Raw genomic sequence first — 26,394 nt, forward strand, 5'->3', positions numbered from 1 at the left:
GTCACTCCGAAGGCTCAGCAAACAAACCTCTTCCCCTATTCCTCCTCCCAGCCCCTCATAAAACACTGCTGACCTCCCTGCTAGAAAAGCCTCATGGCTTTTCCCCAGGTGGTAACTCCCTTGTCTAGTGCTGAACCAGCTCATTTGAGGGTACCACCTTCACATGTGCTTGTGCTGATGCAAATGTTCTGGCTGTGCTTCCATTCCATGTAGGATTTCAAGGAGACTACACATCCATGCCATTCACCAAACAACACAATTCACACACTAGACACACACAAGCCTCTGCCCTGTCAGATAACCAAAGCCTAAAGACCAAGCAGTTTTTGGAAAAAAGATAGCTACATGAAGGCAGTAGTCAATTCCCCTCTGAGACAGAGATCTCAGTTTCCTTCCTATGAATGCAATTGTCAGGAAAATCCTTACCTAGCTGACAAGATGTTTTAAGAGGTAATGACAATGTGATCAATTACTTTTTAAAGCCAGCTATGACAATGTGACCAGTTTTTTGTTTTTTTTTTAAATAGCCTCAGTAGCCACATTTACAAAAAGGTGACAGCTTCAGACAGTTGAAATCTAAGGAACCATCAGCTCCTTACCATCAGTTTCAACTACAGTGGTTTTTAAACAATGAAGACAATAGAAAGCAAATAAACTGGGGAAAAAAGGACTGGTGCATGACAGTATCTACACCTACACAACCACACAGTTATGGCTAAACAAATCCTGAACTTCCAGGCACTCAGGTCTCAAAGAAGCTTGTCCAACCATGAAAAGAGGTTCACACTGGACTGGAGGACTGGAGGGTGCTGTCCTTCAGTCATATTCCACTGGATATAGTCTGAGGGTAAAACTTGGTTTTATTTTAGACATACTTAGTATTTTCCAAAAACAGACAGCAGGAAATGCCTTTGCCAACCTTGTTTCCTAAGAACTGTGAGTTACACAGTACTCACAGTAATTTGTTTACATATTACAAGTGTAATTCTTAGCCCTGCATAAGCATGAATTTTAAGTGACCTCCATGGCAGGTTATGGCACTACACCAGTGACAGAACTGAACCAATTCAACACATAAGCTTTTAACAAATTTCTACTCTTGCCACAGACAGCTGAATAAAAACATACCACAAGCCTTTAATCACCAAGAAACTCTACCAGACTACGTCAACAACTGCCTAATTTGAGGCTACTCTGTCTGTAATTAAAATGATTCTACTGAAATCAAAATAACCTCACCACACCTGTATCTTCAACAGGCAAATGAAGCTGTTATTCCCCAGAAGTAAATTTTATTCAAACCAGAAGTCTAAATATAATACCACAACAAGAAAAATCCTCAAGAACACCCCACCCACTTCTAATTAAAACTGTGCAGATGCTTTTGCTTTAGAGGAGGAACACAAAAGAGTAATTAATGCATTCTACCTCTGCCATCCTCTCAGAAGATTCTTCCTGCCAGCCCACAATTACTTCTTGAAGTATACCACAATCTCAGCACACCTCAAATTTATTTCATGAACCAGTTGGTTTGCTTTTATAATGTTGTTGTTAGCAACTGTCACCTATAAGATGAAGGAACAGGAAGGATACAGTGTCCCAGTTTTCTGCAAAGGAGAATGGTGTTACCTTCACTGCCACTCGCAATGAAATCTTCATTATGACCTCCAAAACACGAGTGAATTGTGTAAAATCCTTGTGTAACACCTTGATACTTTCTCACTAAAACTCTGTCTTGTAAGTCCCATAAGTGAACTCCCTGGAAGTAAGAAATACAAAGAATGTCATCTTACCATTAAATGTTATTTATGGCATTCTTCTGAACAATGAAAAAATACACATGGAAGTGCACTACTTTAGAGCCAACTTCGGTACTATCAGTAGGTGAAAAGAGTAAAGATGCATCAAATTACTAAACCTGACTTTCACCTTTAGGTCCCTTCCACTCTGAAAGCTTTATTCTTACCCAATGTTTGAAAAACAGAAATAGATACATAAAATCTATGTCCCCAGACATACCACAGTTCTTGCTGTACCTGGCTTCTCAACGCAGCAGCCAGACAATAATATTTAATACTACATATTTCCCAATATAAAACTCCTGACTATAAATGAGTAAAAAAAAATAATTCAGGTCTCAATAATAAGATTACCTTCTTATCAGAGAATTCCATGCTATATTTATGACCATTAAGGCCTTCATATTGCACAATATACAACTAGTTAATATCTAATACTCCAACTCGCATCAAAATATTTAAAAACAGGTAGCAGTTGCAAGCAGATCTATTTTAATTTCCTTTCAACATCCCCAACTCACCTGAGTTGCTACATTTAACAAAGCTAAACGGCCATTTTTTGAAATAGTAAACGACATAATAGGGTGATCCTCTTGTACTCTGAAATGGTAAAGACATGACAGTCAAGATAACCAGATAATTATGCAACATCAAGAGACAACAGGCATATTCTGTCTCTGCAGTATTCTTAGAGAAAAACAGTTCCAAATCTGAAATTAGGTATGACTCTATACATCAATACAAGGCAGGTCTGCAATACTTGTTTATATTTAGGCCAAACACCAAGACCAAAAGGGACTTTAGACCTCAACTCCTAAATTCAAGGCAGAACCTACTAAAATGCGCCAGGAATTGAGAGGACTGTAAGTACTCGTGATGATAGAAATTCCAAAACATCACCAGAAACCTACTCTAGTACTTACGAAGTTATTTCTAATACGTGATCTAATGCTGCTTGCTGAAACTTGCTCACTAATTCTTGTTCCATCTTTTAATACTGAGTATATAATTTCCCATCCTGTCCCCCACACCCTTCCTCAATCTTCCTCTGATACTAAGAAGCAAGAATTCAGGACAAAAAGAAGAGGTAGTTACATGTTCCTGTCTGTGAGATCCTCGAAGTTATAACCCCGAATTCGCTGGTGTGTGTCCGACGCTAGAACAGTTTTCCCATCGCTCAAGCACCAAAGGCATTGTACTCTCACCCCTTCCCAGGAGTCAAGCAGATTACCATCTAAATCCTGAGCAGAAGGAAAAAAAACATTCTACCATTAGTCTCAGGCTTCTGAGGAGCTGTGACACAAAAAAATATTTTTCACTTTCTATTCAGACAATTGCTACAGAAAGCAATCTTACCCTTTACAAGGGAGGACTTAATGAATTAGGAGTTGGTGGTCTTAACCAAGGGCTTTTGTAGGAATCTGCCCTGGAGAGCAGAGAAGCCCTTCTATCACTTGTTTTCTTGTGCATGCCACATGACACCTGCACCCCATCACTGAGCTGACCTTCACAATGAAGTCTGCATACTACATTACTGCTCTGGCAATCAGTTGGAAAAATAATCAAGAATATGGTGAAACTGTCAACCATCACCCCAAACCAATACCAGTCGAGTAAAGAGGGTTTCACATTTCTGTTTTCACTAAGCAAAGACAACATGCAAAATCTAAGAAAGATATAGTCAAAATTCTGTGGAATAAAAACACTTGTGGACAAAAATACTGCTTTTCATTAGTTTTTTTTCTGAAGCAGCTAAGAAAAAAATTCCAGACCATAAATCCTCCTTGAGGCAGACCAAAGATGCTCAAACCCTTCAAACTGCTCCATACAAAAGTGCTGCTGAAATACTTGCATTAATGTATTGCTTCTTTGAAATTAGGATCAGAAGCTTTAGTGTACACACACACACAAAACCTGAACTGCAAACAAACTTTAATTTCTTGCTTTGCTTTCAAAGGGGCAGATGGAGAGAACTTACACACTGATAGAACTGTCCACGCTGCCCTCCCGTTACAAAACGCTTCCCATCAGGATTCCAGGCCACGCTTGTTAAACTGTCTTCATGAGACTGGCTCATCTTTGTCCTCAGCTCCCCAGTCTGGAAAATAAACAAAGGCAGCAGGGCCTTACACCAGAACTTTTCCCAAAAACGCACTGGAATTTTATCTGACACGAATAGTGTTTGGAAGTGTATATATTTCAAGAGGTTTATTAAAAAGCAACATATATTTATGAATAATGCAATGAAAAGGCAGAACTGCTTTAGTATATCCAGTGAATCTGGACTTAATTTGGGACAATGTCTTTGTCTCTCAAATCAAGAGAGAAGGAAAGGCTGGTGTGCTAGACAACTAAAAGATTTTGAGTGGAATGAAAAGAAATTACATGAACAAGTCAAGAGAGTGAAAGCACTATCAAGTGAAAAAAAATCAAAACACTGAAAGAAAGGAGGCAGGGAGAGATTAGAAGAAAAGAGGTGACAAAATACATTTTAGTAAGAAGTTAGGAATATAACAGTAGTTAGAATGTTTTCCTCCTTGAGCTGAAGTTCTCCATGCCAAAATTTAGCTTTCATGCCAAGCGTATAAAGCCACCGTTTCACAAGACAGAACACCAATGAGTGGCATTGTCAGTAGTGCTCTTCACTGAGCCAATTTAGTCAATCAAACAGAAAAGTGTTCCAAGGGTGAAGAAAGGGAGTGTTTTTGTTTTAGGAAACTAAATTAGTTCAGAGTCCAAGACAGCACAAGGAAGTTTATACAGCTCTCAACCGAGGCAAGGGAAGCTTTTATATCAACTCAAGTGCCCATAAAATTCAACAGCAGAAAGTGATTTTCAAATTCAGAAGGAATGGCAAAATGCCCAAGTGCCTGACAGAAAGATGAAGCTCTGAAATCATAGATTGAAGCCTCTTTAACATCACTGGGAGAGTTACATGAAGTAAAATAGTTTGTATCTTTTACTTTTGCTACTTGTTAAAATCATCAATGAGCAATTCCCTTCAATGATAATAATGCCCTCAGCTTCTCTTGATTCATTTGCTGTCCTTCTCTTCAGGAGCTCTCTGACATCCTACACATTTATGCCATCCCTTCTCAGAAATGGACAGCACATCAGAATTGCTGCACAATCCCAGACACTTAAGACTTGAACTCCAATTTCAGTTCTGTCCAAAGTGCAAAGAGCATTCGCAGGCTGCCATAATTATTTTTTCAAACTGAGAGAACAGCAAGATCAGCATCTCTTCTTTACATCGCCACCTTGGCACGAGTTTGCAGCAATTATTTCTTTCACGCCTGCAGCATTTAGATATTGAAACAAAAGCAGCAGGCTGACCACAAAGTTTTCTTTTTCACTCTTAGCCACCACTTACTTGTACATTCCAGAGCCAAAGCTCAGAACAATCATCTGGGCCACAGGCAACAAGGTAGTTGTCATCTGGACTCCAGGCAATGTAGGAAACCCCGTACGCATGACCTTCTAACGTCTTAAGTAGTTTTAGCTGGTGAGTGTCCTGGAACAAGAGAGGTGTTCTTGAGACAATGCAAATGAGCTCCCACCACTATTCACATCTCCACAGCATCCATCTACAGCATGACAGGTTTGCTAGTTTACAGGGCCAGAAAATGAAAGCTCCTAACTTTCAATCTTGAAAACAAGAACACTCAGAGGTTTTTTTTTCTCTAATCTTCTGTGATTCTGAACATAAAACTCAAGAACTACCACTGTGTACAAAGCTTTACATTACATTACACTTGCCTTAATAAAGAAGATTTCTGTAGCATCAAGTCTTTCTACATCTACTGGAATACTAAAGTAGTATTATCTATATTTTATAGAATTAAGTTATTTTCTTAGAAGTAAAGACATGTTGGAAACATGTTATGGTTAAACAGAGAACCAGAACCTTCACAACTGCTTAAAAGGAAAAATCTTTAAGTGCCAGTATTTTTATAAATTTGCATGTATCTTGTGTGTGCTGCTCAAGGAAGGAGATTCACAGAAAAGTATTTTTAAAAACTTCCTTGAGAGGTGTTCTTATTTCAGAAGTGTTGCCTACAGCAAGCTGTTTTCTGCCAGATTTAGTGAATGAAGCATACTTGGCACATGCAGCATCTTGTATCATCTCTACATTACAACTGTTTTACTGCTGCCTCGTTGTAGGAACTTAACTTTTCAGGAAGCTTGTAAAAATAAATAGTACAGCAAGATACTGTGAAACAACCACACATTGGCTTCCTAAATACAGAAACATGCCTCAGTACAGTATTAGCACTGATTCTTGGCAACAGCATACATATACATAAGTAGAATAGAGCTTGTTAAAACGCTGATAATAATTATTTTGAAGCCTCTTGGAAAGGGCAATCAAATTGTCCTCCCTCTACCCACCCTCCTCTGTTTTTTTCCATGCATAGCAGATGCTTGTATCTCCAACTTCTTTTTAGAAAGGGTGACTAGCTTGAAAATCTAGCTTGATTTCTCTAATTGTCCCTTCTCTCTCTTTTTTCCCCAGTATTAATCAACAGAGCACTTCTTGATTCTAAAGAGAAAGACCAGAGGAAGAGTGACATGAAGGATTGTTTCCTGGGATCAACTGTGAAGGATTTGGTGACACTCAGCCAGCCTGCAGCACTGAGGGTTCTGCTGGCTAGAAAAAGTAAATTCCTCAAAAGAAAGTGAGCTGAGAATTATCTTCACAGTGCAGAGAAAGAGGGGCAAACGAATGGACCTCCTCAAGACCCCCTTTCCATTCTAATCATTATTCCCAGACTGCATTAGACATTCCTGTGTCTATAGCTAAAGTGATTTTCAAGGAAACTGAGTCATGTCTGACATCATCTCACATCCTGGAGCTTGTCTGAAACACACACATTTCTTTTTACAACAGGATTAAAGTATCCTGTCACTTCAGTGTATTTGAAACTCAAGAGGAACAAGATACATAAGATATTCCTCTTGTCATGATAGCACTCTGTGGCTGTTACTATCTTCCATACTGCTCTCATACTTCCCTCCAAATACCATAAAGCTGCTATACCATGCTCTAAAACAGCAGTCAGTGGTATTTCAGGCAAACATCCCCAAATGTAGTCAACCTGCCTCCCACACACCACCAAAAGAAATCTCAGCACTTCTATCCCTTACATACAGCTTCCCAAATTTTTGTTGAGTATGACAAGCAACTATTCAGGCATCAACTCAAGTCTGCAGTATCTGAATGCCTTGGCTGAAATGCCAAAAATCTGTCAATCATTTTGAGAAAATGCAGAATGGATTTTTTTTAAGGAGCCAGCTAAAGGAGAACTCTTAACAAAGAAGATGCATGTTAGACAAGGTGATGCACTGTGCTCATCCTTTGTGCTCCACAGAGATTCTGTCACACTTCCTGACAGCCAAATAATGCATCCCACACAAACCTAGTCAACTCAAGACACTATTTAATGCTGCTGAGTCTGTGATAGAACTTTGAAATTAGCACACAAAAATGACAACAGAAGCATAGGTTAAGACAGTCTAGACATGTGGCTGAGTCTTAGAAAAGACTAAGAAATTCAAGGTATAAAATTAAGACAACACATTGCAGCAGTGTCCTCACATTTCAAGAAGGGTGATGAAGAAAGAAAGGGAGAAATGGATTCTCACACACATGAAATGTGTGTGAAAAATCAAACACTGTTCATTTAAAACAGGGCTCCCCCACCACTTGCCTAGACATTGCTGGATGTTTGTTTCCATGTCGTTTATGCAAATAGATTAGAATAATTCTGTATGTCTAAAGCCTTGAAAAACAGATTAAATTTATGGGTCAAAAGACACTGTCAACTGCTACAGGAAATGTGAGAAGCATGTTCTGGCAAATATGAAAATGAATCACTTGATGTGGCCTAATGCTATTTAAGTATTCACCTGTTTGGAAGAGTTTCAATTTTTTTTAAAGCACTCAGAAAAAGAGGCAAACCAATAAAACTCTACAAAACTGCTTTCCCACCAATTATTTTTTTGATATTTTTATTCTTTAGCAACACTTGGTGAAAATGCTTACTCTAAACACAAAACATTTATGTGGTTTTACTAAGCAGCTATTAGCTAACAATTCAAGATGTGCTAATCAAGATGTTTGCTATTAAAACCCAATAATATAGAAGGAAGATGTGCATCTACAGTCAAGTGACAAGTTAACAGCAAAAAACTTTTGATCCTTAATTCATCTAAATTGCTCTTAAAACCAAAAAGAAAACCAACAAACAAAATACAGATAGTTTCCAAACTAAACACAGAAGTCAGCTTTGCTGCTATGCAGCTCTTGGCCCAGAGCACACTGGCCCCAGTAAGACACAAACCACAGCAGTCTTATGCCTAAAAAAGCCATGGTGTCTGCTGTTAGTTCTGCAGCTACATAACAATTATGCACATGGAACAGGGTTTTAAAGTCCTCCCATCATTTTAATAGCAAAAAAGGACTCAGATTATATGGCTTCCTAACCTGAAGTGAAAGAAAAGGAACTCAGCTTTCAAATCCTACCTAACACCAGTATGGAAGTGCAGAAACCTTTCATTATCCACCTCACACACCAGCCTGCAGCTGTGTGGTTAAAAAAACCGTCAGGATCTTATTTCTGATAGTGTTTCACAAGCATTAGCAACTTCCAATGCTTTGTGTATATGTTCAAGTTTATTCCCAGTCTTCAGTTATTATGAAATACATGGACATACTTTAGTAATTACTTCTACAAGTCAAAACAGGATTAGATTCATCAATCAACCTCTTTATTTATATACTAATAGATATGTGTAGGAAAGATGTATGAAACATCCTACAGCCACAAGACTGACAAGACTTCTGCATCCCAGGGAATGGGATGTAACAGGGCTACAGGCCATGTCAGCCTGTCCTACAAGAATCACACCATCCTAGCAGGAGAAAGCTGAGAGGAAAGGGAAAGACAAGTCATACACATTTTCACACTTTGCACACTTACTGGATCAACCTGCCATATAATAACAGTTGTGTCCTTAGATCCTGTTGCTAATTTAGTGCCATCGTTGGAGAATTTACAGAACCACACTTCATTACAGTGCTCCGTTAGGATCTGTTGGGTATAGCATGGAAACTGTTTCCTGGGAAAACAAAGTGATGCATTCACAGATTAATAAGAAAGCAGTAAGTTTTTTTAAAGTCACATTATTTAAAAAAAAAAAAAAAAAAACTCAAACAAAAACCTTATTTAAATGCAAGACCAGACAACTTAGAAAACACCACTATTAACAGCTGTTTCAAGTAAGTACAGAACAAAGTGTCTTATCTGGCAACAAGCTCACACCATCAAGTCATCATAATTAACCATAAGAACACAGAACTGCTCTTATTTCACTCACATAATTCGTTATGCTTTCATGTAACTTGGAATTAAACTGACATCATCAGGAGTGTAACAGATTAATAATATATAATTTTCTACTGTATAGAAAATACTATAGTATAGGTCTCTTTGAACCATAGGTGCAATGTTTTTGCTTATAAGGTTTTTGTATGTATCTAACTCTAGCTATATCTTGCTAAGAAACGATTCTTACATAAAAGTTCCTTTTTCTGAATGTGACCTTGAAATAAATTAGATGTTTCTTTGCCTTTGTTTTGTCATTTTTACTTTGCAGAGTACCACATACAATGCCTAAGTATAACTAGCAAGGTACTATTGAGCTTTCAACTTTTCAAATCTAAATTATTTTGTAAAATGCTGTTTATCTAACATATAACATGATAAACTAGGGAAGAAGATTCAAACATTCCTCTAGAGCTAATATTTATTACTCTAGTTGCACAACAAAAAAAAAAAAGCTAACAGTCAAATTATTAAGTTAGGTGAGAACTGGAGACAAGTTTCATTTGATTTAAATTTTGCCTACAAGCTCTCAAACAAGAATTTCAGAGCTAAGATAAAAAAAATGTAGGCTTTTATAGCAGATTTATCTCACAGTAATACAGCAAGAAGTAAAAGTTCATTGCTCAGATGCACTAAAAGATAGTCTCTAACCACAGACATTTTTTCTTCAGCTGCAGAGATCCTGAAGTGGTTTAATCACAGGCTGAGCTTTTACAGCACCCAGTGCAACAGGGCAACACAACTCTGATGGGACACAGTGGTACTAAGGAAACAACAGTGCCCTTGAATGCACAGTTGTATTTATCACTGGAGATAAACTGTCTTAAAAAAAAAAACCCAGAAAAACAACATGTCACAACCCACCCACCAAAGGAAATAAAATAAAAATTAAAAAAGTCAATCAACCCCCCCATTAATTTAAGCAGGTAACTTACTTTCTTCACATTCATGTTTAAAAATACAGTTTGGTGGCAGCCAGCCTGACAGACACCTAAAAACTTCTTCTTCCCTGAAGCCAGAAAAAGTTCTGCTTCACATGGTGTTCTGTACCCTCACAGTCTATGCTCCTTTATCACAGGAGGCTTCCTAGTCTGTGCTTTAAGAATCAAGCAGCACTAAACAACCATACAGTCTCATTTTCTGTCTTATGATAGAGAGGGTTAAAATGTACATACAAATGTACACATTTGGCTTCCTTGGGTATGTCCATACTTACTTGTTTATAGAGAAACACAAGTGTGTTCTGCTCCTGCTTTCAGCTGACCAGGAACTGCCTGGTTGCCCCTGGAAGAACACTGAACCCAAGGTAAAAAGGCCCACTCGTGAAAGACAACTTTGTTTTTCTTCAAGTCTAGAGGGCAACAGGCAAGCCCTTACACAGAGATGTGCACCTACAGGAGCAGTGTTTCATTATTATTTAGCCATAATGTTATAAATTAATGTTTTTGCTCAGAGCAGCAACCAGCACTAGGAGGTAAGGCTGCATCCATAATTTACACAAAGTACAAGGGGCATGCTGTGGAAAGTCTTTTCAGCACATTCCATTTCAAAATAGTACTCTATGGACAAAGAGCTCTTCCATCTTAAAGCTTAAGAAAAGCAGCCAAGGTTTTGTAGACATGAAAACAAGCAGGATAATGCTAGAGCACACAGCTCTCAGAATAAGATAGCTTTAGGTTCCTAAGAGGGGTGACACACAGTTATTAGGGCTGCTGCAGACACATCCCAACACTGAATTATGCTGCTCACAACTCAGTTGGATCAGAGTGCCCCCACAAAACTGTTTCACTTAACTAGTGAAACAGAACTCAACAAGTTTGACTTCACAAATAGCAAAACCACATTAAATAACCTGACTGTGGAAGAAAATAGCAGCAGTCTTGAAACAAGAAACCAGAACCAGTTGTCTTAACAGCTTCTAGTTTTGGTAATTAGATAGTACTGAAGCTCAAAGGTTTTTCTTCATCTTATTTGAAGTGTTTCATTACAAATTGTTCTGTGCAGCACAAAACACCTGAATTATGCCATTACTTACTGAGATAAAGCATCTAGTAAAGTTTCCTGTTGTTGTATTTACACAAGTTTAAAATTATACAATAAAACACTAAATAGCTGCCTTTTTATTACCTATACCTACAATGAGAGATTCATTCCTCAACAAAGAAAACCAAAAAAGTAAATGGACAAGAAAACCTCAACATACCCAACTAGGCCAAAGGCTCTCAAAACCCAAAATCATGATCCCCAAGAGCATCAATTCTTTACTATCAAGATCTCATAATAAGATCAAATCCTTCACCTTCACTCCTAACAGTGCCTCACTCACATCTCCCAGTCTCATCAAGTGAGTTTTTCCTTAAACATTTTGCCTTATAGTGCAATTCAAGCATGATTAACCAAAACATTGCTGTAAGTCCAAAAGGGATTAGTTCCAATTAAAAAGGGGCAAACTTACCAGTAGTGCCACCAATTAAATATGACAGGACTTAAATTGTCTAAGCTATTAGGCTACTGTTACTTCTGTCACCTTCATCAAAATCTGGCTTCCACTAACTCACCTCACCATGCCCAAGCATGGCAGCACATAAAGCACACCACAAACTACACTCACACCCCTGCAACAGGCAGATGCAATAGGATGGGGACAGAATGGAAGCCTTTCTTTTCAGGTGGACTTTTAGATACTTTTTTTGTTGTGGTTTTTAAAATTACAGTAGCCATGAGTATCTACGTATGCATACACACAGCAAACGTGTAAGTTTAGGAAGTACTACTTTATCAGAAAAAAAGGAACCAACAAACCAAAAACCCAAACTATGGCCAAATTTTTGTATCAGCAAACAGATTAAGATGGGAGAAATTCAAACCCAGGTTTGTTGCATGTAGCATTTTTTCTATCTGGCTCTCTGTAGCCTGGCTTCAGTAAATCAAGCTCTTCACAGTGATCTTGAATGCTCCTTGGGATTTGATTAGTAATACCAAACCTGTTGCACAACACCCAGTACTACTCATGGACTTGCTTAAAGTTTAAATCTCTTCTAGGCAGACTGATTTTACGACTCACTTCTGAAGGAGGAAAGCCACAACACCAGTATATGATCATTTCCAACAGCTCTTAAAATGGGCAATATTCAAATGTCTGCACACACACACAGCTGCTGAAACAATGCAATGCAGCAAAACTGTAAGCTAAAAGGCCACTTGAATACATCAAGTGCCAAAGACAGTAATTTTCAAATCTTAATATGGCTACAGCAAAGTAGTATGGAAGACTGCATCTTTAAAAACTGATTCCAAGTAACCCAAGAATGCAAGTTAAAGCAGCTGACTACAGAAAATTTCTATAAGCAAGTTTATCAGTTCTTAATTAACTTCCTTAGATGAGCTAACCTTAACTGAAAACAATTCCTCCATAAGCCCAAGTGTTAGCTTGTTACACATATAAGGACAAATATATAAGGACATATTGACAAATACATAAGGATATCTCATATAGCCCTTATGTTCTAGTCCTTATTCCCTTAATCCACTATGCACAGCACAGCAGTTTTCCATAAAAGCTACACTGAGTTTTTAGGTCCTCAGCCAAGTTTTGCTGGATGAGGAAAATCTGCTCAAGTCAGCCATTTGTTAAAAACAAACATCTTCCTGTTTCATGTCTATTTAAGAGTATTGCATTTTGAAGGTTCAGAAGCAGCCTCCATTTTGTCACCAAAAATAAGTTATCCAGTCTAAAGAGCCAATACAAAGGCATAAGAGACACTCAATTCTTACCACCTTACAAATCTAAGAAAACAGTTCTTTATATTATTCATGTTATATATTATGTAACTCAGAAAAAAATCCACTGCACATTTCTCTTCTATTTTAACCTTTGTGTCTAATACCTGTGTCCATTCTTAAAAGTTATAGGTGAAAATTGAGTTCATGGAAGCCTGCTGAAGCATGCTTTCTGCATTCCAGCAAACTTGAAGACAGAGTCTGGATAAGCAACACACCACTGATTCTCCAGTGAAAAAATCACAACAATCCTAGGCTGATGAATAAACAGACTGGCTGTCCAAAATTATAAGAAATAAATAGCTATGGATTAGCACAGCAGTAACTTTTTTACACCAATCTGATTAAAATTTTTAAGCTTCAGTCTGATCCCATCACCCCACATCCAGACACCAAAACCTCTACGCACCTTCTTTACTCTCCACCTCCATTGCTCATTTAGCAAGAACTGTTTTTTCCCCAGTAAAATCCTGTTAAACCAGCTCAGAACAGCTTTCACATTTCTGCTAACCATCAGATTATTTTACAAGACCAAGAGACTGCCCATCTCAGGAGTCAGGAAGGGTTCTTACCTACTACAAACGTGATCTATTAGCAGCGAGACAGAATCTAGATTGCTGTCTAGTTTGGTGTTGTGATATAGGCACCGGTCCCGTTGGAGTTCCACAGCCTGGCGCAGCAGGTTCTGTAAACGCCTCGGAGGAAGCATCACTGATGGGGGCAGGTAGGCTTCGGAGGAGTTAGGAAGGAAAAAAACCAAACAAATGAAGAAAAAAAAAAAACTTCCCAAAAGCAAGTGTCAAGTAAGAGCATACTTTGATTTGAGTGGTTTTGGAAGAGACCTTAGTAAATAATAGCACACAGCTTGTTGAATTTACAGCTATACACTTGGAATTAGAAGCATGAACTTCTGGAAAGCAGAGCTGTATGCAAGGCATTTGTTGTTACAGAGTACATTGTCCTGGCCAACAAGCACCATTTACACAAGCTAACTCAAAATTCAGTATTTAACAAAATCTACAATGTTGCACCATCAGCTGTGCTCCTTTAAGTAATTCTCTATCAGCACTATGAAAATAAGGAATATCATGGGTTTTAAAACTCTAGGACAGAGTATTACAACAGCCACAAGAGAGGAGAAACCATAATTGAGAGCAAAGTATGAGACCACTATCAATCAGTACCAGTATCACTACTGGTTATAGGCCACACTTAGTTTCCACCACTCACTGTGGCTAGCATTTATAACACACACACCCCTCCCTAAACCAGGCATTTAATCACCAAGTTGTATCACTACTGCAAGCAGTAGAACTAAGAAGTAACAGCTCTTACTACAAACAGTTTATCAGAGACAGGAAAAGGTTAGGTACAGAAGACCAAAGGGTAAAGGCACCTAAAGGTATCCCCATGAACCAAGAAATAAAAAAACAAAAAAACCAAACCAACCAACCAGCAAACACAGCCAATTCCCTGGGATGTGAAAGTTATACTGGATTTAACAGAGGTGAGAAGGAATTCTAAACACTAGAACATCTTACTCTGGAGTTTGTCCAAAAGTTTAGATCTGGAAGCTGTTCCTTTCCCTTCCCACTCTGCTTTTGCACGCAAGTCTTCTGCATGGCTACACATCAGGTACCTGTTTCAAAAGTGCACATACACCAACAGACCAAGTCTTTTTGGAATAGTTCTTTTCACTTTTAAGCATGATATAGATCATAACACTTTTAATCAACTGGGAACAGGTAACTTAAGCTTGAGACCAACAAGGAAAAAGGCAGGGAACTATTTCTCACAAATGCACATCTTCTGAACAAGTATCTCTGAACTGTCCATACAAAAAGAAAACAAAACACATGCAAATTTAGGAAGGTAGAAATGTTCTTATTTTCATCTAAGAACAAACCAAATTATACTCAGTTAAATTATAAGGTAACTGGCTAATAATTCTCAAGAACAGATGGCCATACCTATGTATTAATTTGGTTTCTAGTAGTATTAAAGTAAATTATCATAAGGTTATTTTCAAGCATCTGAAACAAAATACTGTCTACTGAACAGCATTTTATCACATCTTGGTACAGCTTATTATTCACCAGGATAGTAGCTTTAAAACAGCTTGAGTCTTCACAACATCAGCAATCAGAAGCTACAGAATTCCTTAAAAAACTTCTCTGCAAGAGCTCTCAAAGCCCAAACACTTACCCACTGAGGACATGAATGCGTTCTGTATTGTATTTCAGAGGTGTCAGTTCACAGCGTAGAACCTGAAGTGCCTCCAGGACCTTGCCATCCTCCAGGTATTCCAGGTACTTCTGCTGCAGCAGCAAAAACTTCATCCTCTGACATGACAGAAAGCAGCAGTCAGGGGAAAAAGGTTGACTGAAGTTTCAGAAAACGTTTGAGCCTAAACAGAACAGTAGAAACCATTCTACTATGCCCTTCAGAAACATAGCTCTAAGTAATGTTTCATTACTCAATTTCTTTTGTTGGCTTTTCAACAACATTGCAGCAATTAACCTATCAATGAATTTCCTCCCTGCCTGATGGGGTTCCAAGTACGTTCCTATCTCATTCCTCAGATCCCCACTGCAACTGGTCTTGTTTTCACCTGCTCTCTCTTTAGTTATCATCCTTCAAACCCTGCATTAGACAGGCTTTCCAGTGAAACAATCAATAAAAGGGCCCCAAATCAACTATTCACATATTTAAGACTGCAAGACAGCACAGAACACAAGAGGACAACTCATCAAGTTCTCACACTGCTTACATAGGTGTTGACAGGGATTGTTTGTGTAGCTGCATAACATAACAGTAACAAACTGACACTGCCTGAGGTTTGGGTTTTGTTTTTTTGGGTTTTTTTTGTAGTTGTGTTAACTAGTTTTCCTTGGGGGGTTGTTTTCAGGATTACAGAAAATAATAGTTTCCAATATTTAGGAGTCATTTCAACACCCTGAATTAAGTGCTGTTACTTCACAATGTTCCTTTCACTTATACAGTTTTTGGTTGTTTCATTTAAAAAATATAATCAAGCCTGCTATTCTGTGGGTTAAACAAAACAACAAATATTCTGTGGGTTAAAAAAAATAGTATTAAAAAAAACCCTGAAGGTCTAGAAATTTCTCATACTAATTTTAGTAGAAACACTGGCTGTTTCTGGATGAAACCAAGTATATTGTGTTTGTACACATTCTTTACTGCAGTTACCAGAGAGAAATAACAGGTTTAGTCCACAAAACTCACCAGGTTGAAGAGGAAAAGGAGGAAAATGTACATGCTTGGACAAGCTGGTGAGACATAGACTGGAGATAAAGTGTACCAAACTACATTTGCTTTTCTAATGAATACACCACTAGCTCAATCACCAGTTTCCTTTGCTTTCATCAGACCTCATCACCTCACTATTTTCATGCTCATATTTGGTCAATGTTTACTTAGTTTCAAACACACTGCCAGCCTCCTTAAGTAGAGGGATAATTGGGAAGTTTAAGATGTTCCTGTCCTATTAAAGCTCACATGAAAGTTTAAGGCTCACTAGATGTTAAATCCAAAGTTAAAACATAAAGCATTTTCAATTCCAGAGACACTCAGTTCTTCAAAAGAATGAGGTTTCCACATACAGTGCCATTAACTTACCACACAGCTTTGTGAAGCATAAAACATGACACAGTAAAGATGATTTATGTTCAAACTTGTCTGTAGTGCTCTGCTGTCCTGCATCTGACAGGCAAACCTGTATTGCACTCCCAATCCAGCTCTTTATTTGAATTTGGAATTATTAGACCATTACTCTACAGTTCTTCCAGGTGAGACAACTTTTTTCGATGTTCTGACATGTGAAAAACCAAATGAAAGATATCCCAATTATTTACAAGCCCAGTGGTTGGCTCCATACAGCAGGCCAGCAGACCCCACGCTGTTTGCTTATATACCAGCAGCAGGAGGGATAAGAACTTCCTCCACTAGCTGTGCACATGCTCTCCAGGATACAAGGAGATGCCCAGGTAGCAGACACACACTGTATTTCACTGCTCCTGGTCACCTCATACTGATGATCACCACCAGATAAAGAACAGCCTGATATTTCCAGTTTGTAAGAAAAACTGCAATCCCTCCCTATCTTCCTTCTCCATTCACTGCATATAATATTTATTCAATTTATATAATATTTCCATTAAATGTGATAACCTACCTTTTCTCCCTTCTTACTTCCAGGACTTGGCATATTAAATTCATTTCATTAGAGGAAAAAGTAAAAAGAGCAGAAAAACCTCATAACATGGGTTTTATAACATCAGTCCCAACAATTCCATGAAAGCATTACAGGAATACTACCACTCAGAATGCTGAATTTAGGCATATCAGGAATATAAAAGCCTCCAGAAAAACAAAGCATTATACATTTCATGCAGCAATCTAGTGTCCCCATAATGAAGAAGTAGAAGAAAAGATAAGCAACTTGAAATAGTAACTTATCAATAGCAGAGGGCAGCAACTAAAGTCATGATGGGGAAGTTAAATTGAATTTCTAAGCTATTTCGATAACTGCTCCAAAACTTGCCCTACAGCATACTCAAACAATGGTATGAACCTCCTTAAGGCAAGAGTCACACTCCAGTAACATCACACTGCAGGTCATGTTTTAACATTGGGACACACTGCCTCCTACTTCTCATTTTTATGCAATTGGTGACTTTGCTGACAAATAGATTTCTCTCAACTCCTCTAGGCTGTCCTAAAAGTACTTCTAATTTCTTCCAACACCACCTTCTACAAAATCCAAGACCATTTTGGGTACATCATCTCTTCTACAGCCCAAACAACCTCATCTAGAAGCAAAGAGAACTGTTTACAATATAGAAGCAAAGAGAACCGTTTATAATGACAACTGTAAAGCAAAAGCACGAACTCCACTAAGTAGCTTATTCTTTCTCCACATTTTTTAGCTGCCTCACAAAGGAGGAAAATCAAAATGATCATAATCAAAACCATACCAAAGTAACACAAGTGTCTGGGATTTCTTATCTCAGTGTTTGCAAAGGAAATTCAACATCATTACACTCATTACTGCTGAATAATTTACAATTCAGACACCACCACTGCTTATCTTATAGCCAAGATTCCTCACCCTGAAGGACCCTTGGAAAAGTCCAATCCAAGTGTCAGCACTGCAGTCTGGCTGGTTTTGTTATTACTACCTCACCCTGTCTTTCACCTCTACAGAAAGGAAGAGGATAAAGTGCATTACTTTGTTGTTTCTAGAAGCTATTATTTAAGTGTAAATTGAACTCGGATTACCCTGGGGCAACACTAAGAGTTAACAGATTTACAGGGTTTTGTTTGTTTGTTTCAAAGTATGCACTATTAGCATTTTCCTTTCTTCAAACTACAGCCTTCGATTACTAACACGAATGTTTAGTACTGTACTCCTTCCTTGGCCTAAGAGTTAGGAAGGCCCCTTCCAGAATCCTAAATTCTAGGAAGTCTGGCATGTACCATAACTCACCATCACCACATAACCAAAGGTGAAAACCTCAGCAAACAAAACTGTGAAAGGAACAGGACAAACATACTGCCACAAGCAAGAAACTGGGTCATTCTGATCACTAACTGTAACCAGAAGTGAATCTTCAGAAGTTTAATGAGCAAAATGCAAAATAACCTAAGTTTAGGTCTAGATTTTGGTGTTATTTTCAACCCGTGTATTTTAACAAGCCCCACAACAGTTTTATTAATGTACTAGGAGTGCAAAATAAGTAAACACTGCTGAAACAACTGCTCTTTGAAATTAAATAGGTAACTAAAATACATGGTGAAATTATCAGCAGATGTTTCAAAACAAACTCAACACAGTAGCTATCTACTTACAGCCTGCAGGACTAAGAACTCAGTTTTCTTTATCCTGTAGTCTTTTACCTTGATAGTTTTGTAAAACACTGATGAAAGCACTTTAAAACAATCCAAAACTTAAATGCCCTGATATGTAAAGGGCAGAAAACATTCTGCTCTACAGAATTCAGCAAGGAATTTAATGAGGCTTCAATCATACCAAGTCCTTCCACACAGGGAGTAATTAACTCTAGTAGGGAACTGCCCTTAATGCTGGTAGCAAGAGGGACATCATGCAGGCAGGTGGAGCACTTCACTCAAATGATAATATTTAACTCACTTTTTAGATTGTATTGCCTGCTGCAGGCTGTATACCCCTAGAATAAGTAAAGAGAACAATCTGAAGGTATTTTCTAGACAACTGTAGAAGAATAATCCCCAAATTTCTTCCTAGGTACAATTAAGTACCCAAGACAGATGCCATCACATGCTTGAGTAGCCCCAAAGCAAGCAAAACCTCAGGGCGGCTTGAAGTTGGTGTTTTCTAACTGTTACTCAAGGAAAAACATCATGCGTGATTAAATTATAAAGTTTTCCTACAGAATTTCTAAGACAACTGTATCTTATATGCTGGAAAAGTAAACATGACTAATCACATACTGCACAGCACTCAGTTGTGTTGACACAAATAGAAATAGCAAACTGTCCCATGTGCTGCCACACCCTCCTTCCCCCCATATCAACACACTGCATCAAAGCTTTAAAAATTGACATCAGCCATTTCATATTTAGTGTTTTCACCTGTAGACCTTAAAGCACTTTGCAGAAATCAGGAAATCAAACGTGAGCAGGATTTTAAAAACACATATGCCTTTCCCCTCACTGACCAGACATTTCAAAAGCAACTATGTATCCTGGTTATTTTGTCCAGGTCATATTAAGTATAAGAAAAAAGAAACAACAAACCCACCCAAACCACAAACCAAAAACAAACCACAGAACACACACCCTACTTAGTTAAACACTCTGTGTCATCTAAATTTTTAGGTACCCATTCTTCTTGTATGCACACATTTTTAAAACATCTAGTCACATAGTGTGAGTCACAAGTCAGGAAACTCAATATCCAATTTTCTATTTTTAAAGAGCTACCTGCAGCAGCACCTTGTTTGGACTTTTCCTGATCGAGACATTTATCACCTTCATTAGCTCTGACTTCACTGCAGTGGGGAATACCTACAGAGCAGAAAGCATCCCTCCTTACCTGTAAGGATCTTTCTCTAGCTTCCCAGCTGCTGACAGCACTAACACCCACCCAAAACCTCAACCATGTGCACAAAAGCTGGACAGGGAGGGAGGAGGAGACTCTGTGCACACAATAGAACACACACACACAAGCTCAACTTATCCTTGCAAATAATGCTGCCTTACACGTGTAAGACATTCAAAATTGTTTACTGTTTTAAATTATATCAAGCTTTTATAAAGGAGATCAACTTTAAAAGAAAACAGTTAATATTGGTTCAGGTAAAGTTCAGTCTAAAACAAGTATTTTTACTGCACCAAGCTTTATGGAACCAGTTAAGACAAATACTAAATAATGCTCTTGGAGCCCTTCAGAACAGAAGGAAAATATTCTTTTTTCTCAAACTGAGTTCTCCAAAAAGTACAATGTTGACACCTCAATTAAACGTCTTGACTTACTGACATGCAAAACACTTTAATACTACAGACAAACTTTGTAACTTCAGAAACACGAGAAAACATGAGAATATTTGTTTCAAATGACCATTCATATTCCCATATGGCAGTTCCATACTTTCAGGCTGCACCAACTACTGAGAGCTGCACACAATATTCTCAACTCCTTCAGATCTTTGACAAAAGAGAAAGTGAACTACTGGACTACCTAAGAGGTGCTAAGCTTTGACCAAATTAATAGAACCAAATGTAAAATTTTGTCAAGTACCCTCCGATGTTTTGCTAAACATCTGTTTTTCCTACTTCATTTCCTGTTCCCTCTTTCTCTCCCTCCCCCACCAGACAGGAAATTGTCTTGACAACAAATGAATCAGCTAGAAGTGGAACTAAGCAGCCATCAGCTGATTCCTCATTGTTTACAGTCACAGAAACTTCAAAAAGCCTTGATACTGTTTGCTTCCTAAGTGACCATAGCTGTTCTAACTTCATCTCATTAAAATAAATGCTTAAACACAAGAGAACAAGCTCCTTGAAGAGCCAAGTGATGATTTTCATCTTGAGATCCAAAAATCAAAACAAGAAACACTTTACTCAAAGCAACTGAAATCATAACAACACATATTGTATTTGTCAAGTCACAGGATCCACCAACCTTCTATTTCTAGGTTTATCTTTTTTTTAAAAAAAAAAAAAAAAAGAGCAACCCAAAGAGAAAAAGCTCTAAATAAAATCACAAACAGCAATACAAATGCATTTTCTCTCTAAAAGCCATCTGGAAAAGCAACAGTATTGTTCATGGTCTATAGCAGCCTCTATATTCTTGTAATGTGCTATTACAATGCCAACTCCACATTAGTACTAGTGCATTTTATTTCTAAACTTCTCTTCCCTCAAGAAGACCTAACTCCTATAAACAGGGAGATTGTAAGAAGTATTTCAAGGTTGAAATTAGTATTCAACATAGGCAGTTTCTACAGAAACTGACCTATTTTAGGACTGTGACAGGATTTATATTTTATCAGTTAGGTATGCTTAATAGAGTTTTAACATTCAGTACACCAAATCTTAGCCTCAATACTTTTGGGCTGCCTATCTTACATTCTACAACAGAATAAAAAAAGTTCAGATTAGTACGATGTTTGAGATAGCATGCAAGCATCTTAAAGTAAATAAAAAAAGAGAAAACAAGAACTATGGACAACCAACTCCATAGTGAAAGATTACACCACTACAAGTAGTCCAACTACACAGCTCTGAAAGAGTTCAAGTGTGCCTCTTACCACAATTGCATGCGGAGAATGCACTAAGGCCTTAAGTTCATTCAGGTCGTTCTCAGCCTGCAGAAATCAGTATAAGAAAAAAAAAAAAAAAGTATATAAGGAGGATGAATTTTGAATTGTCTCACAGATACTATAAATTTCAACAGTGGTTAATACAGTCCTATAAGCCCTACGTTACCTTATCCCATTCTCCTTCCATGACATGATTGCGGAATTTGGTAGCTGAAGGATGTTCTAAACGACATCCTGACTCTTGCATGAGGAGATCAACAGTCTGGCTGCAGGAGAGATACAGTGTAAAAAAACCTGACCAGTTTCACCCTCACAAATACACCGCCTGCCATGATAACAGTTTACCATACTTTAAAGTCACTTTAATAAAACAAGTACATGATGACCAGATTCAGATGCTTGTTCGAGATGATCATCTCAGTTGCCTGAGATATGTAAAAAGCTACCTCTACCTAAAGCAAGTTGTCAAGGAGCTTGAAAGCTTTGCTGAAGTACCATAAAGTATGTGACTTACCAGCCACCACAAACAGCCAGCCCTGCACAGAAGATAAACTTCATGAAGGAAGACACAGTCTAGAAAGCTGTTAGCTACTGGCTGCCATCCCCTGCCCCCTCCCTACCTCCCCCCTACAAGAACAAGGAGAGCTACAACATCTGGCACAGGCCTGATTTTTACTTCTTCATCACTTCTTGAAAGACTGGCTTCTTAAAAAAAATTAAACAAACTCAGGAACCTGTAGCCCTCCCCCTTTTATACTAAAAATAGCTTATTTACTGTGGTGTCGTCTATGAATAGTCACGAGTTGTCTGCTGCTGTAAACTTGCCTCTTGTGTCAGAGGTAATTTATTTTATAGAATATGTTCTTTATAGCTGACCCATTCTGCAGTGTTTTGAAGATTTCTTTTGTGGCTACATAAGCACTTTGCAGGTCTTCTCTACCCTCCTTCCAAAACGATGACATACTGGCTAGCTTTAGCTTTACTCACAAAGTGTTATGATTAAGACGTCCCCTATTCCACTGGGAAATTATTTTGTCTATTCTGACTTTAAGAAAGGGCCAACATTCTCATTTCTTGTTTACCAGTAAGATTATTAGCAAAAACACGTGTCCAGCACAAATCTAGAGAGGCCTTCACCATTTAGAGGGCCAAAGGTTTCCAGAGCAAAACCAAGCAGCCTGCTTAAGTGGCAGTTTACTTTGTGTCGCTTCCTCCGAGCTGACAAGCCAAATCTTGGAGCTCATCTGCGAAAAGCCGCCCCCCCACGCCCAGCTGCGGGCTCCATTATGTTTACCAGATAACTTCTCCCCCACTAACACATTGGTATTGATCTACCCTTATCGGTGTGCAACTCGACTTCCATATTGCCATCCCTGGCAGGGCAAGCTCCTGTCCTATCCCTTCGCTAGACACCGGCACAGGCTTGGAAAACACAGCTCCGGCTCCATTTTTCCGGGAGCGGGCCTGCCCCAATGCTCTGCCCGGCAGCCGGGCACTGCTCTCCCCTCGCTGGACGCCACCGGGCAGCGACGGGGCGGTTTTGGCCACCAACCCCCTCGCCGGGGCCACCTTGCTGTCCCCTCCTCCCCGCTCCGGGCTGCCCATCCTCCACGGGGACCCCGCGCCGGACCCTCCCCGGCGGGGCGGGTGAGCGAGGATGCCCCGGCCCCGGGGGTCCCTCCGCTCGGGGCGCCGCACAAAACCACGGCAGGAAGGAAGGAGCCTGCCCCCCGCCCCGGCCGCGCTGCCCCTCGCCCACCGCGGCCACTTACTTGAGCCCCAGCCCGTGGAGGTGCTGCCCGATCAGCCGGATCACGTCCTCGTCGGACTGCGAGAGCCGCTTCTTCTTCTTCAGGGCGCTGCCGCCGCCGCTGCCCCCCAGCTCGGCGGCGGCCGGGCCGGGCCCCCCGGCGGCGGGCACCCCGTTGTTGACGCCGAGCCCGCCGGGGCTGCCGCCGCCGCCGCTGTTGGCCGAGGGCAGCAGCCCGTTGGCGTGGGCCAGCTGCTCGCCGGCGGCCGTGCCCGCCGAGGCCTCGCCGTTCTGGGCGCCCAGGCAGCCCAGCTCCGGGCCCTGCGGCGGCGGCTGCTGCTGCTGCTGGCCCCCTCCCGCCCCGTTGGCCTGCATGGCGCTGCTGGCGATGCCGCCGCTGCTGCTGCTGCTGCCTCTGAGCGGGGCGGCGGCGGGGGCGAGCCCGGCGGGCACCGAGGGGGACTGGGACGAGGTGAGGCCTGCTCTGCCCGCGGAAGCCCCGGGCTCTCCTGCTCCCTCCACCGCCGCCGCCGGGGAGGCCCGGGCTTTCTTCCGCGGGGGCGGGGAGGCTCCGCCGGTGTCCGAGTCGGAGGAGGAGGAAGCGGAGGCCAGAGTTTCCTCGCCGAGAGCGGCCGTGGTGGGAAGCCGGGGGGGCGAGGAGGGGGAGGCGGCGGGGGCGAGGGGAGGCGGAGCGGGGCCCTGCGCCCGCCGGGGGTCCCGGAGGCAGCGCCGCCGCCCGCTCGGGGCTCCCTCTGGCGATGGCGGCCGCCGCTGCCCTGAGCCCCCGCCCGGCAGCCCCAGGCGCCCGGCCCGCTCCGCTCGCTGCCCGCCGGGTTTGTCTCCTCTCAGCCCAGCTGCACCTAATGGAGTCCGGGCCGGGACGTCACAGGAAATTCCTGCACTGCCCCCTACACACACTTCCGCCGCCCGGGGCCGCGGTGGGCACGGCCCCACGGCTGCCGGGGGGCGGTGGCGGGCCGGCCCCCGGGGGGAGCGGGGACGCCCCAACGGCACCGCCCGGGCCGCCGCCCGCCCGCGCGGGGTCCCGCGGCGCTGCGGGGGCCGGGCCGTGGTGCCCGGGGGGTTCCCGGGGGATTCCCGGGGGGTTCCGGGGGTCAGGGGCATTTGCCCGGGGTGTGCCCGCGCCTGGCAGCGCCGGGCTGGGAGACGGGCCACGGGACAGCAGGTGCGGTGGGCGCCCACTGCCCCGACGTGTCCCGGTGGGACCGGCTGTCCCTGTGACACCGTGGAGGTGACCGGGTGATTTCCGGCCTCAGGTAGTTTCCTGATGCCGTTTGGATAGGGAGAAATGGGTGCAAACTGAAAGAGGGGAAAATTAGTTTGGGTGCACGGAAGAAGTTCTTTCGAGACACTGGCACAGGTTGCCCAGGGAGGTTTGGATGCCCAGCCCTGGAGTTGGATGGGACTTTGAACAACATGGTCTAGTGGAAGGTGTCCCAGCCCATGGCAGGGGTGTTTGAAAGGAATGGGCTTTAAGGTCTCTTCCAACCCTGATTCTATGATTCTGTGTTTGGGGGTTTTCAAAAGAGGAAAACGCTTAATGAAGTTGCACCCTGGTGTTGCACAGGTTGGTTATGGAAAGGTTTCAGACCCGCTGATGGCCTTGTCTTTTGTAGTCACTGCGTGTGTTGGCACGGAAAAAGGGGGGAAATGGCAGTTCTGCTGTAGATCTTACAGAAATGTTGAGAGTTGGGGCACATCTGTCAGGACAGGCTGTCAGAAGACAGTGGGAATTGTAAGGGTCCCAGTATCTGCCCCGTGGTTTCTCCCTGCTAACCTTCCTGTGTGGTGGAAGGCAAACTCAAATCCTAAGCCAAGCCTCTGGTCAAAAGTCATGAGATGAGTGAAATCTTGGTCTTTAAAAATAGCATCTTGAAATAGTATGTTTTATGTTATTTGGTTTAGAGCCTAGAATTTTTATCTTTGGTATGCTCGAACTTTTCTCCAAAACCCAAAGGGAAATAACAAAACTTTTTTTTTTTTTCTTTATTGAAAGCTGAGGTTAATATCTAATTATCTTCTGTTTCAGAAGCTGAGGTTTTAGGAGCACTGGCTTAGGTTACACTAGTAAGTTTGAACAACAGTGCTTTGTTTTGAGTGGAGTTTTGAAAAAGTCCAGCTGAGGGAAACCACAGGCCCAAGACCAGTGGAGAGCTTCATGGAGGGACAAAATGCATGAAAGGAGTGAAACCAGGGGAGGGGATGAGATCTCATGGCCAGCTGAAGTAGATACCTTGGCCCTATTTAGAGGCTGCAAAAGATATTTGGCTGATAACAGCACTCTTATGCCAGAGGGAGAGGTTGGAAAGAGCTTTGTCCCTGACCTCTGCTCAGGTGTGGCTGTAGGGTTAAATTCAACACTGGTCTTCCAGAGAGGGGAATGTTGATTTTGTGTTTTTAGCTCACCAGCTATTGCTGGAGAACACAAGGCTTGTATTTTAGCCACTTCATTGCTGTATATATTCTCATTGTTCTGTGTTTTCAACATTCTTGAGCTCTTTCTTGTCTTCCCCAGATGCCATCACTGGATCTGTAATTGAAAGACTTGGGTAAAGATGACAGGAACAGTTACAGAGGGCAGCACAGACCCTGTGAAGGCACCTGAAAGTGAACTTTAAAGATCAAGACTAGGTTTTCAGGAAGGTAAAGCTGTTCATCATTCTTTGCTGCCCTGCACCTCAGTGTCCAGGGGAAAGGGATGGTAAAACCCCTTCCCACCATCTGCTCCTGCAGTCCTTTGTCACCTATGGCTTTCCTAGTTGTAGAGGTGGTTTTTACTTCTCCTGGGCTTTCCCTAGTCACCAGGAGAGCATCTTGGAAGACAGGTCTGG

The 26,394-nt window shown here is 41.1% G+C and overlaps 1 protein-coding gene across 1 annotated transcript in view; it reads right to left on the minus strand.

Annotated features, from left to right (window-relative positions):
• WDR26 (WD repeat domain 26) overlaps positions 1-24,434 on the minus strand; it is a 31,866-nt gene extending 7,432 nt beyond the window's left edge. The window contains exons 1-12 of the mRNA XM_056487921.1: positions 23,565-24,434; positions 21,959-22,058; positions 21,781-21,837; positions 15,173-15,309; positions 14,509-14,606; positions 13,540-13,696; positions 8,783-8,921; positions 5,173-5,313; positions 3,778-3,897; positions 2,895-3,040; positions 2,321-2,399; positions 1,630-1,759 (exon numbers count right to left, since the gene is read on the minus strand). Coding sequence (XP_056343896.1) covers positions 1,630-1,759; positions 2,321-2,399; positions 2,895-3,040; positions 3,778-3,897; positions 5,173-5,313; positions 8,783-8,921; positions 13,540-13,696; positions 14,509-14,606; positions 15,173-15,309; positions 21,781-21,837; positions 21,959-22,058; positions 23,565-23,917 — 1,657 coding nt within the window. The 5' untranslated portion in view covers positions 23,918-24,434. The remainder of the gene's footprint in view (positions 1-1,629; positions 1,760-2,320; positions 2,400-2,894; positions 3,041-3,777; positions 3,898-5,172; positions 5,314-8,782; positions 8,922-13,539; positions 13,697-14,508; positions 14,607-15,172; positions 15,310-21,780; positions 21,838-21,958; positions 22,059-23,564) is intronic.
• Between the last annotated feature and the right edge of the window lie 1,960 nt (positions 24,435-26,394).

This window comes from Oenanthe melanoleuca, chromosome 3 (assembly GCF_029582105.1).
Source record: "Oenanthe melanoleuca isolate GR-GAL-2019-014 chromosome 3, OMel1.0, whole genome shotgun sequence".
NCBI lineage: Eukaryota > Metazoa > Chordata > Aves > Passeriformes > Muscicapidae > Oenanthe > Oenanthe melanoleuca.